The sequence below is a fragment of the Peromyscus eremicus genome, chromosome 18 (assembly GCF_949786415.1).
Source record: "Peromyscus eremicus chromosome 18, PerEre_H2_v1, whole genome shotgun sequence".
Lineage (NCBI taxonomy): Eukaryota > Metazoa > Chordata > Mammalia > Rodentia > Cricetidae > Peromyscus > Peromyscus eremicus.
The window spans coordinates 34330335-34342868 of record NC_081434.1 but is presented as its reverse complement, the minus strand read 5'-3'; the positions used below and the strand labels follow the sequence as shown (position 1 = coordinate 34342868).

Below are 12534 nucleotides of genomic sequence, written 5' to 3'. Positions count from 1 at the left end.
GTCACTCACAACTTCCACCAAGCTAGAAAGTGGGTCGAGAGGAAATGAGGCTCCTGTAGCAGGGGCCCTCCAGTCAGTCCGTCCTCTGAACCGACAGCCCAGGAATCACACACTCACTCGTAACAACGCCTAAATGAGGCGAAGGCAATGGAACTCAGTGGCCACTGGGTGTGAAACAGTCAACAGTGGCAAGTCCTCTATGCTGGCAATAAGACTCCAGCAAAACACAGGAAAGCAGAAGTGTGAGAGTACGCAGGCCAGACCCAGTTTGTACGTAAAAAGCCAGGATGAAGTTTATGAATATGTTATGCCCCAATACAAAACACAACAGAAGAAACCCATTACTCTGGTTCCTTATAAAGATATAAATTGGACCTCGGTATGATTGTTTATATTGGTTCCACAGTCTGCAGGCTTAGGCTTTATATTATCAAAACACAAATAAAGAGAAAACACAAAGATAAAACAGTTTGTTTTTATAACAATATTAATATTCTAAAGAACCTTTCTATGAAAACTAAAAGCATTAATTCTCATCCACAAAACCTGGAAAGCGCTGTTATCCCTAAGGGGTTCTGTTGCTGTTCAGCAATTCTAATTCTCACACTGATTTGTTAAAACCACCAAGTAGTTTAAATGCTGTCGAGAACAGAGCCAAATGTCGCACGTGGTAGCTAGTCTCCTGCCAACACTGCACTTCCTCACCTCCAATCTGTTCTCACTTCTCTCCTCTATCAATCCATTATGTTCCTTCCTTGTGGTTTCCGTCCTTTCCTCCATATGAATCACTCTTTTCCCAGAGTTCTAGACCAGCCTCTTAACAGCTCAGTAATTTCTAAACATGTTCGCACAGCCACATGTTTATTGGGTCTTTTCCATGTAAGACACAAAGCTGGAGAATAGCTGAAGACAAAGACGTACGCTGTGGTCCCCACTCTAATGCATACATGTAGAGAGCTAACCCTAATAATCAGCATGCAACACTGGAGAAGGTCTGTCACTTGCCACTGCAAAAATAAGCCCTCTCTCCTCCTGCTCTCCTCCTGCTCTCCCTCCTTTTTTCCGAGTTTTCCCCAACTATTCTAAACCACTCCCTTGACTCACAACTTGTGTATATAGCTCCCATATTCCTTATACACATGGACCTCAAAAGGTACTATTTGCCTGTCCAATTAAGCATCCTTTAAATTTTCCTTAAATAGTACATATTATTAAAATAATAATTTAAAAAAATTCTTTCCAACGATAAAGATCTCTTGTCTTTTATTTAATACTAGTTGTGGCCAAAGTGGTAAGAATAGAAAGCCCGGTACAAAGAATTCACACTGATACCTATCTCATTGCACTAAGACTAAATACCTTAAAAGATTGACCCTATTGGAATCATCTGTAGAAATTTTCAAGGAATGTTAGCCAATGAATAGATTTATTAAGACATTTATCATTCTTTTAAGAAAAAAATTAAACTATGTTTTGACCAAGGAAAATATCTAATTGACTAATTTTTCTTTTTAAAAGTTTCCCTAAAGATTTCTGTACTAATCTGAAACATGTGAGTAAGCTTTTTCCTTTTAACTACCACATGCTTAAAAAAAAAGAAAGAAAGAAAGAAAGAAAGAAAGAAAGAAAGAAAGAAAGAAAACCGTTTTTTCTTCAAAATTTACTTCACTCTATCTAAATAAAATAACGTCCTGTTCACAGAACAGCATGAATGTATGTTTCTGTCTTATCGTCCATACTCTGAATTATGTAACACTTCTGTAACAGAAATGCCATGGAAAGAATAAAATCCTAGTTTGAGGATTATATTATTAGCAAATAGTTGCATTTTGTTAATACAGTTAAAGCATAAAAAGATCAAATACTTACTATATAAATGAATTCATACAAGCATTACTTTATCATTTTCAAACATTATCATTAATAATTAGCTAGACATTTTCAATCAAGCTAAATAAAAATTTTAAATGTCAAAAAAATAAACTTATGGGGAACCCCCACCCAACTCTGTCCCAGTTGCTGGCCAGCAGGCAAAACTCCTGTGGGAGGCCCCCCCTCACCAAAACCCCCCACCAGACCCTGAAATCCACACACTCTGTCCCAATACCCATCCCCCTGAGTCCCCAGCAACTTCCTGAGGCACAGAAACCAAACAGCCAGCTCTCATTGGACAAAGAGCTCTCAATGGACCAAGAGTAACCTCCTGAGACAGGGAATCCACCAGCCCTCATTAGACCAAGAGTGGCTTTCTGAGACATAGAATCTGTCAGCTCTGACTGGACCAAGAAAGACTTCCTGAAACACAGAATCTGTCAGCTCTGACTGGACCAAGAGCCCTGATAAGACCAAGAGAGGCTCCGTGAGTCACAGAATCAACTAGCTTGGGTTGACCCAAGAGCAGCTCCCTGAGACAGAATCTGCCTGCTCCAATTAGACCAAGAGCTAAGATTGGACCCCGAGGGGCCCCCTGAGACACAGACACAACAAGCACAGAGTGGACCAACAGCAACTTCCTCAGACACAGGCACCTCTTATACCTATTAGAGGAGGAGATGGGCAGACATTAATGCAAAAATACCTACAACAACATAAAGAGCAATACGGCATCACCAGAACCTAGCCCTCCTCCAACAACAAGACCTGAACATCACAAAGTGGAAGAAGCAGAAGAAAGCGACCTTAAGAATAGCATCATGAAGATGCTGGAAGCCTTTCAAGAAAAAAATGAAATTGAGGAAAAGACAAACAAAAAATTGGAAGAAATCAAAAAAGAAATAGAGGAAAAGACAAATAAAAAGTTGGAAGAAATCAATAAATCCCTTAAAGAAAGCCAAAAAACATGAAAAAGCAATGAAACAGGTGAGGGAAACAGTTCAAGACCTGAAAAGGGAAATAAACAATGAAGAGAACACAAACAGAGGGAATGCTAGAAACAGAAATTCTGAGTAAATGAACAGGAAACACAGATGCAAGCATAAACAACAGAATACAAGAGATGGAAGAGAGGATCTCTGGTGTAGAGGATACAGTAGAAGAAATGGATTCGTCAGTCAAAGAAAATACCAAAGCCAAAAAAATTATAACACAAAATGTCCAAGAAATCTGGGACACCATGAAAAGACCAAACCTACGAATAATAGGGATAGAGGAAAGAGAAGAATACCAACTCAAAGGCACAGAAAATATATTCAACAAGATCACAGAAGAAAACTTTCCCAACTTAAAGAAGGAAATGCCTATGAAGATACAAGACACCTATAGAACACCAAACAGACTAGACCCCCAAAAAAGTCCCCTCACCACATAATAATTAAACAACTAACCCTACAGAATAAAGAAAGAATATTAAGAGCAGAAAAGGAAAAAGGCCAAGTGACTTTTAAAGGCAAACCCATCAGAATAACACCTGATTTCTCAATAGAGACTTTGAAAGCCAGAAGCACCTGGACAGATGTAATGCAGACACTAAGAGACCATGGATGCCAGCCTAGACTAACATACCCAGCAAAACTTTCAATCATCATAGATGGAGTGAACAAGACATTCCAAGACAAAATAAGATTTAAACAATCAATACCTATCCACAAATCTAGCCCTACAGAAAGCACTAGAGGAAAATTCCAACCTAAGGAAGTCAGATACACCCATGAAAACACAGGCAATAGATAACCCCACAGCAGTAAATCCCAAAGAAGAGAAATACACACATAACTACCACCAAAAGATAACAGGAACTAACAATCACTGGTCACTAATATCCCTTAATATCAATGGACTTAATTCACCTAGAAAAAGACACAGGCTAGCAGAATGGATATGAAAGCAGAACCCATCTTTCTGCTACATACAAAAAAGACACCTCAATTTCAAAGATAGACACTACCTCAGAATGAAAAGGTGGGAAAAGTCTTTCCAATCAAATGGTCTTAAGAAGCAAGCTGGTGTAGCTATCCTAATATCCAACAAAATAAGACTTCAAACTAAAATCAATCGAAAGAGATCAAGAAGGGCATTGCATACTCATCACAGGAAAGATCCACCAAGATGAAGTTTCAATTCTGAACATTTATGCCCCAAACAGAAGGGCACCCACATATGTAAAAGAAACATTACTAAAGCTTAAATCACACATAAAACCCTACACATTAATAGAGAGAGACTTCAACACCCAACTCTCACCATTGGACAGATCTGCCAAATCAAAACTTAACAGAGAAATAAGGGGCTTAACTGATCTTATGACTCAAATGGACTTAATATCTACAGAACATTCCACCCTAACAAGAGAATATACCTTCTTCTCAGCACCCCATGTAACCTTCTCTAAAATCGACCACATACTCAGTCACAAAGCAAATCTCAACAGATACAAAAAAAATTGAATAACCTCCTGTATTTTATCAGACCACCATGGTTTAAAGTTAGATTTCAACAACAATAAAAATTACAGAAAGCCTACAATCTCATGGAAACTGAATAATGCTCAACTGAATCACCAATGGATCAAGGAAGAAATAAAGAAAGAAATTAAAGACTTCCTAGAGATCAACGAAAATGAAGACACCACATACCCAAACTTATGGGACACTATGAAAGCAGTGCTAAGAGGGAAATTCATAGCACTAAATGCCCACATAAAGAAGTTGGAGAAATCTCACACTAGTGACTTAACAGCACATCTGAAAGCTTTAGAACAAGAAGAAGCAAACTCACCCAGGAGGAAGAGATGCCAGGAAATAATCAAATTGAGAGCTGAAATTAATAAAATAGAAACAAAGAGAACAATACAAACAATCAGTGAAACAAAGAGTTGGTTCTTTGAGAAAATCAACAAGATAGACAAGCCCTTATCCAGACTAAACAAAAGGCAGAGAGAGAGCATCCAAATTAGCAAAATCAGAAATGAAGAGGGAGACATAACAACTGACAATGAGGAAATCCAGAGAATCATCAGGTCTTACTTCAAAAACCTGTACTCTACAATGCTGTGGATGATTGACTGATAAATAAAACACTGACTGGCCAGTAGCCAGGCAGGAAGTATAGGCAGGAAGTATAGGCAGGAAGTATAGGCAGGACTAGCAGAGAGGAGAATTGGGGGAACAGGAAGGCAGAGTGGAGGAGATGCTGCCAGCCGCCACAATGAGGAGCAGGATGTAAAGTACCAGTAAGCCACGAGCCACGTGACAAGGTATAGACTAATAGAAACAGGTTGATTTAAGATAGAAGAACTAGATAACAAGAAGCCTGCCACGGCCATACAGTTTGTAAGCAATACAAGTCTCTGTGTGTTTACTCGGTTTGGGTCTGAGCGGCTGCAGGACTGCCGGGTGAGAGAGATTTGTCCTGACCGTGGGCCAGGAAGGACTGGATAAAACTTCAGCAACACCACAAAATTGGAAAATCTAAAAGAAATGGACAATTTTCTGGATAGGTGCCACATATCTAAGTTAAATCAAGACCAGATAAACTATTTAAATAGACCAATAACCCCTAAGGAAATAGAAACAGTGATTAAAAGTCTCGCAACCAAAAAAAGCCCAGGACCAGATGGTTTCAATACAGAATCTACCAGATCTTCAAAGAAGAGTTAATACCAATACTCTTTAAATTGTTCCACACAATAGAAACAGAAGGAACATTACCAAACTCCTTCTATGAGGCTACAATTACCCTGATTCCTAAAACAAACAAGGATACAACAACAAAGAAAGAGAACTACAGACAAATCTCCCTCATGAACACTGATGGAAAATACTCAATAAAATACTGGCAAACAGACTCCAAGAACACATCAAAACAATTATCCACCATGATCAAGTAGCTTCATCCCAGGGATGCAAGGGTAGTTCAACATACGAAAGCCTCTCAACATAATACACCATATAAACAAACTGAAAGAAAAAAAAAACACATGATCATTTCATTAGATGCTGAAAAGGCCTTTGACAAAATCCAACACCCCTTCACGATAAAGGTCTTGGAGAGATCAGGAATACAGGGAACATACCTAAACATAATAAAGGCAATTACAGCAAGCCAACAGCCAACCTCAAATTAAATGGAGAGAAACTCAAAGCAATTCCACTAAAATCAGGAACAAGACAAGGCTGTCTGCACTCCCCACATTTATTCAATATAGTACTTGAAGTTCTAGCTAGAGCAATAAGACAACAAAAGGAGATCAAGGGGATACAAATTGGAAAGGAAGAAGTCAAATTTTCACTATTTGCAGATGACATGACAGTATACATAAGTGACCCCAAAAATTCGACCAAGGAACTCTTACAGCTGATAAACTCCTTCAGTAATGTGGCAGGATACAAGATTAACTCAAAAAAAATCAGTAGCCCTCCTATATACAAATGACAAATGGGCTGAGAAAGAAATCAGAGAAGCATCACCCTTTACAACAGCCACGAATAATATAAAATACCTTGGGGTAACTCTAAGCAAGTGAAGGACCTGTATGACAAGAACTTTAAGTCCCTGAAGAAAGAAATTGAAGAAGATATCAGAAAATGGAAAGATCTCCCATGCTCTTGGATAGGTAGAATTAACATAGTAAAAATGGCAATCTTACCAAAAACAATCCACAGATTCAATGCAATCCCCATCAAAATACCAACACAATTCTTCACAGACCTGGAAAGAATAATACTCAACTTCATATGAAAAAACAAAAAAAACAGGATAGCCAAAAGAATCCTGTACAATAAAATAACCTCCGGAGGCATCATGATCCCTGACTTCAAGCTCTACTATAGAGCTACAGTAATAAAAACAGCTTGGTACTGGCATAAAAACCAACATGTAGACCAATGGAACCAAACTGAAGACCCTGACATTAATCCGCACATGTATGAACACCTAACTTTTGACAAAGAAGCCAAAACTGTACAATGGAAAAAAGAAAGTATCTTCAACAAATGGTGCTGGCATAAATGGATGTCAACATGTAGAAGACTGCAAATAGATCCATATCTGTCACCGTGCACAAAACTTAAATCCAAGTGGATCAAAGACCTCAACATAAATCCAGTTACTCTGAACCTGATAGAAGAGAAAGTAGAAAGTAATCTTGAACGCATTGGCACCGGAGATCACTTCTTAAATATAACACCAGTAGCACAGACACTGAGAACAACAATTAATAAACTGAGAAGCTTTTGTAGGGCAAAGGACATGGTCAATAAGACAAAATGACAGTCTACAGAATGGGAAAAGATCTTCACCAACCCCACATCTGACAGAGGGCTGATCTCCACAGTATATAAAGAACTCAAGAAACTAGACATCAAAATACCTAACAGTCCAATTAAAAATGGGCTATAGAGCTGAACAGAGAATTCTCAACAGAAGAAGCTCAAATGGCTGAAAGACATTTAAGGAAATGCTCAACATCCTTAATCATCAGGGAATTGCAAATCAAAATGACTCTGAGATACCATCTTACACCCGTCAGAATAGCTAAGATCAAAAACACTGAAAACAGCTTATGCTGGAGAGGATGTGGAGCAAGGGGAACTCTCCTCCACTGTTGGTGGGAATGCAAACTTGTACAGCCACTTTGGAAATCAGTATGGTGCTTTCTCAGAAAATTGGGACTCAATCTCCCTCAAGACCCAGCTATATCACTCTTGGGCATATACCCAAGGAATACTCAATCATACCACAAGGACACATGCTCAACTATGTTCATATCAGCATTATTCATAATGGCCAGGACCTGGAAACAACCTAGATGACCTTCAACTGAAGAATGGATAAAGAAAATGTGGTACATATGCACAATAGAGTACTACTCAGCAGAGAAAAACAATGACATCATGAGGTTTGCAGGCAAATGGATGGAACTAGAAAATATCATCCTGAGTGAGGTAACCCAGTGTAGCTGGAGTTATCTCCAGTCCTGCCTGGGCTGGCAGCCACCACACTCAAATAAACACACAGACACTTATATTATTTAAACTGTTTGGCCAAATTGCTCAGGCTTCTTGCTATCTAGTTCTTATATCTTAAATTAACCCATTTCTATTAATCTATACCTTGCCACGTGGCTCATGGCTTACCGGTACTTTACATCCTGCTCCTCATGGAAGCCCTGCCTCACCCTTCCACCTCCCAGCATTCTCCTCCTCTTTGTCCCGCCTACACTACCCTTTCTGCCTGGCTATTGGCCAGTCAGTGTTTTATTTATCAATCAATCATAGCAATATATATTTACATCATACAGGACATCCCACAGCAACCCAGACTCAGAAAGACAAACATGGTATGTACTCACTCATAAGCGGATACTAGATGTAAAGCAAAGGACAATCAGACTGTAACTCACAGCTCCAGGGAGGCTAGCTAGTAAAGATGACCCTAGGAAGGGTATATGGATCATCCAGCAATGGAGAAATGTATGAGATCTACATGAGCAAACTGGGGGTGAGGGGAGGTAATGGAGAGCAAGGGTCGGGAGAAAGAGAGCTTAGGGGAGTGGGAGGTCCCAGCTGGATCAGGAACAGAGTGGGAGAACAAGGAAAGAGATACTATGATAAATGAAGACACCATGGGAATAGGAAGAAGAAAAGTGCTAGAGAGGTCCCCAGGAATCCACAAAGATGACTCCACTATAGACTACTGGCAATGGTCGAGAGGGTGCCTGAGCTAACCTACTCTGGTGATCAGATGGCTGAACACCAGAAATGTCATGATAGAACCCTCATCCAGTGACTGATGGAAGCAGATGGCAGAGATCCACGGCCAAGCCCCAGGCAAAGCTCCAGGAGTCCAATCGATGAGAGAGAGGAGGATTATATGAGCAAGAGTTATCGAGACCATGAATGGAAAAAGTATAGAGACAACTAGCTAAACTAGTGGAAACACGTGAACTGTGAACCAATAGCTGAGGAGCCCCCATGGAACTGGACTAGGCCCTCTGGATAAGTGAGACAGTTGTTTAGCTTGAACTGTTTAGGGGACCGCCAGGCAGTGAGACCGGGACCTGTCCTTAGTACATGAGCTGGCTTTTTGGAACCTAGGGTCTATGCTGAGACATTTGCTCAGCCTTGGTGCAGGGAGGAGAGAATTGGACCTGCCTCAACTGAATGTACCAGGTTCTACTGACTCCCCAGGGGAGACCTTACCTTGGAGGAGGTGGGAATGGGGGGGGGGTAAGCTGGGGAGGGGGAGGAAGGAAGACAGGGGAATCCGTGGTTGATATGTAAAACGAATAGAAAATCTCTTAATAAAAAATATTTTTCTAAAAGAAAAAAAAATAAACTTATTTTCTTATGTAAAGTAATTCAAAATATTTATCAGCTTTATTTTTAAAAAAAACCATACTGTACCTGGCTACTCCCATGGCCAAAAGGTGTACTGGATATATTAGTGGTTACGCTGTGCAAAATGATCTCACCACTGAGAGACCCAGAAGCAATGTAGCAATCATTCCAATTGTACGCCACACAAGTTACTTCACCTTTATGATCCTGAAAGAAACAAACACAAGAACAGCAGCATTAACCCCCGTACTGTGGTGATCGGAAAGAGCATGACTGCCAGTCAATACCTGTGCTAACATTTCCCTTCCACCACCACACTACTGAGCCGATCAGGAAACCACACAATCAGCATGGAGGCTCCTCAGAAGACAGGTTTTCAGAGCCACATTACATGTCCACGAACTCTGAAACAATAACCATTCTCGAAGGGTAACTTATTTACCATTCACCTTAGAGAACTGACTTCCACTAATAGACAACATTTATTTCACATTAAATGTTTGCTCTTGAATATTACTGCTCAACTAGAGGACACTGAAATTAGCACCAAAACGACAGAATAAATGCTAAATAAACAGTGGTGTCAAGGGGTCAGAAGAAGAAGAAAGGTATCACTGCCACCTGAACTGAGAGAGAGAGAGAGAGAGAGAGAGAGAGAGAGAAAACTGAGTCCAACCTTAGAGACAGGATGAGAGTGGGGAGTGGCAATAGACACTTGTAATCAAGAGCTCAGGACTAGCCTGTACTACATAGAGTTCTAGGCTAGCCTGAGCTATATGGCAAGTCTTATCTCAAATGACAAACGAGCAAATAAACAAAAGAAGAGATAAGTTACGGGGAAAGGAAGGACGGCAGACATGACAAAGTGGGAGAAAAGCAAAGACATCTGAGCCATGGGACAGCAGCTGCTGCCACTGGCCGACTACCTCCTCTGCTGGGGCTTCACATGCCAACTAGTCAATCCTTCAAAGTCCTAAGAGCTGTTATTTCCCCACTTACAGATGAGGCACACGACACACTAAAGCTTAGGAGACTGGGGCCACCTCACATACGTGCTCAGAGACAGACTAGTGTTCAACTCCAAAGCCCTCGGCCCTCCCAACACAGCAGACTGCCTCTTAAATATGAACAGCATCTACTCTGAGGGAGGGAAAAGCCCAAGACTTTGAAGAAACTGAGTCACAGGATTGCTTCCAAACATCACATCAGAGGTGTTTAGCAGGAACATTTAATAACACTGACCTGAGTTAGAAGGGTGGGTTTTTTGTTTTGTTTTTTTAACAATATAGTGTTCTGTTATTTACTAAGATAAATATACTAAACTTGATACAAAATAACTAACGGACTATCAAAACTAGTGTGGCTAGGACATCACAACTTACATTACAACTTTATCAAAGGATCCTTCAAACATTCCCTCTCTTCCACCAAAGAACAAGTGTCTGGGGGTGGGGGGGTTGATGCAGAGAAATAAGCAACACTGTGTGCAATGTTGTCACGGGGAACTAAAAGCGTGTCATCCAACAGAATTTCTGCCACTTAGTAAAGGAGCAGGTGTCTTCCTAATTCCAGCTGTGGAAAATACATCCTCAGGAAACATCTACTATGTACCAACCAAATGTCAAAAACCTGACCAACAGATCAAAGACTCACCTCTTCTCAGCTCTGTAAGACACCCTCTCTTCAGAATGAGACACCCCTCTAAGCAGTGTGAACTCAAAGAGTGCACAATCGAAATACTAAACAAAGGGCAGGGTCTGCACTTGCATGGACCTCTGTGAAGCTGACAAAGAACCAGATCTTTAACATCTGACTCGGTTTCTCCATCTGCACGTGAGAATACTGCTTGCTGCTCTGCAGTTACTGAAATAAACAAAAGCAGCATTTGCGAGCACAACGGCTAGCACATTCAGGAACGGGACAAAAGCTAACTACTTCATTAGCAGCAACTCTTCAATCCCCTGTCTTTCTCCATAGCCGAGTTTAAAGAGGCTTCAAGTTTAGCTACACTTAAACAATAACCTTCCAAAGGGAACACAAAAGCAATTATGGGATCACTTTTCCATTTAGTTGTGTGTGTGTGTGTGTGTGTGTGTGTGTGTGTGTGTGTGTGTGTGTGAGAGAGAGAGAGAGAGAGAGAGAGAGAGAGAGAGAGAGAGAGAGAGAGAGAAAGAACCACTCTTCAAAATAGCACCTTTAGAATTAACTCAACAATGCTAAAACGTATTTACTACAAAACAGTCTGGAGATGGGATGACGGGAGAGCAGGGAAAACAGTACTGGCCATAATGTAACAATTAAAGGAAGTTCTTTTCTGTGTATGCAGAGGAGTGCGAAGATACAACTATTTATATGTTTCATATTAAATCTTTTTCAATGACAAACTCAAAAATAACTTTGTAGTTCCCCTTCTAAACATTAAAAAGGCAAAAAGTAGAGTGAAGACAGTCTTGACCACAGACCTTCCTGAGATGAAAGTTTATTTTCTGAACCTGCAAAGAACTGCCTGAGGGAACACGAATTTTAAATAGTAAATTATCTTAAGAACTATTTCATTACCAAGTTTAAAGATACACAAGCAAAAATGCCATCAACAGTGGCAGCCACACGCACCCCAGAACTAAGAGGCTGAACCCTCAACTCTGGTTACTGAACTCCAGAACCACACACTTTTCCAAAACCCAAAAAAAAAAAAAAAAAAAAAAATCCTGACGACAAAACCCCACCTCCGGAAAAGAAAAGCCCAAGGAAGTAGTTCATTCAAACCAGGGGAACTATGTGAATACGTGAAAAAAAAAAAAAAGTAATAAGGAAAAGGCAACATGCACCAACAATTTTTATGAGGAAAAAATTTCAGCTAGACAGCACCCAGATTTTCCCTAATAAGTCTCACTTGAATTATAAAGCACTTCAATTATGAGGGCAAAGTTTGGTAACCATTCTAAACAGAGTGTGAGCTGATCATTCTATAAATATTTAAAATATATTCACTTACCTTAAGAGACCGATGAACTCGTTTTGACTTTAAATCCCAAATATTAACAGTGTTATTTAGGCCTCCACTTGCCAAATACATTGATGTGGAATTTAAATCGACACATGTCTGCTTTTGCTAGTTAAACAAAACAAACAAACAAACAAAATTAGCTTACCAGGGCCCAGAGATAATACAGTCTCACCCAACACAGTAAGCAGGACAATGAATGTACTGAATTACAGGCAAAAGGATGCTGATACTTGCAACTAAAAGTTTCCACAA

General features: G+C 40.1%; 1 protein-coding gene across 4 annotated transcripts in view; it reads right to left on the bottom strand.

Annotated features, from left to right (window-relative positions):
• Window positions 1-12534, bottom strand: part of Nedd1 (NEDD1 gamma-tubulin ring complex targeting factor) — a 50502-nt gene that overhangs the window by 27690 nt on the left and 10278 nt on the right. For all 4 annotated transcript variants that reach the window (XM_059245382.1, XM_059245384.1, XM_059245381.1 and 1 more), the window contains exons 4-5: window positions 12271-12387; window positions 9342-9482 (exon numbers count right to left, since the gene is read on the bottom strand). In XM_059245382.1, coding sequence (XP_059101365.1) covers window positions 9342-9482; window positions 12271-12387 — 258 coding nt within the window. The remainder of the gene's footprint in view (window positions 1-9341; window positions 9483-12270; window positions 12388-12534) is intronic.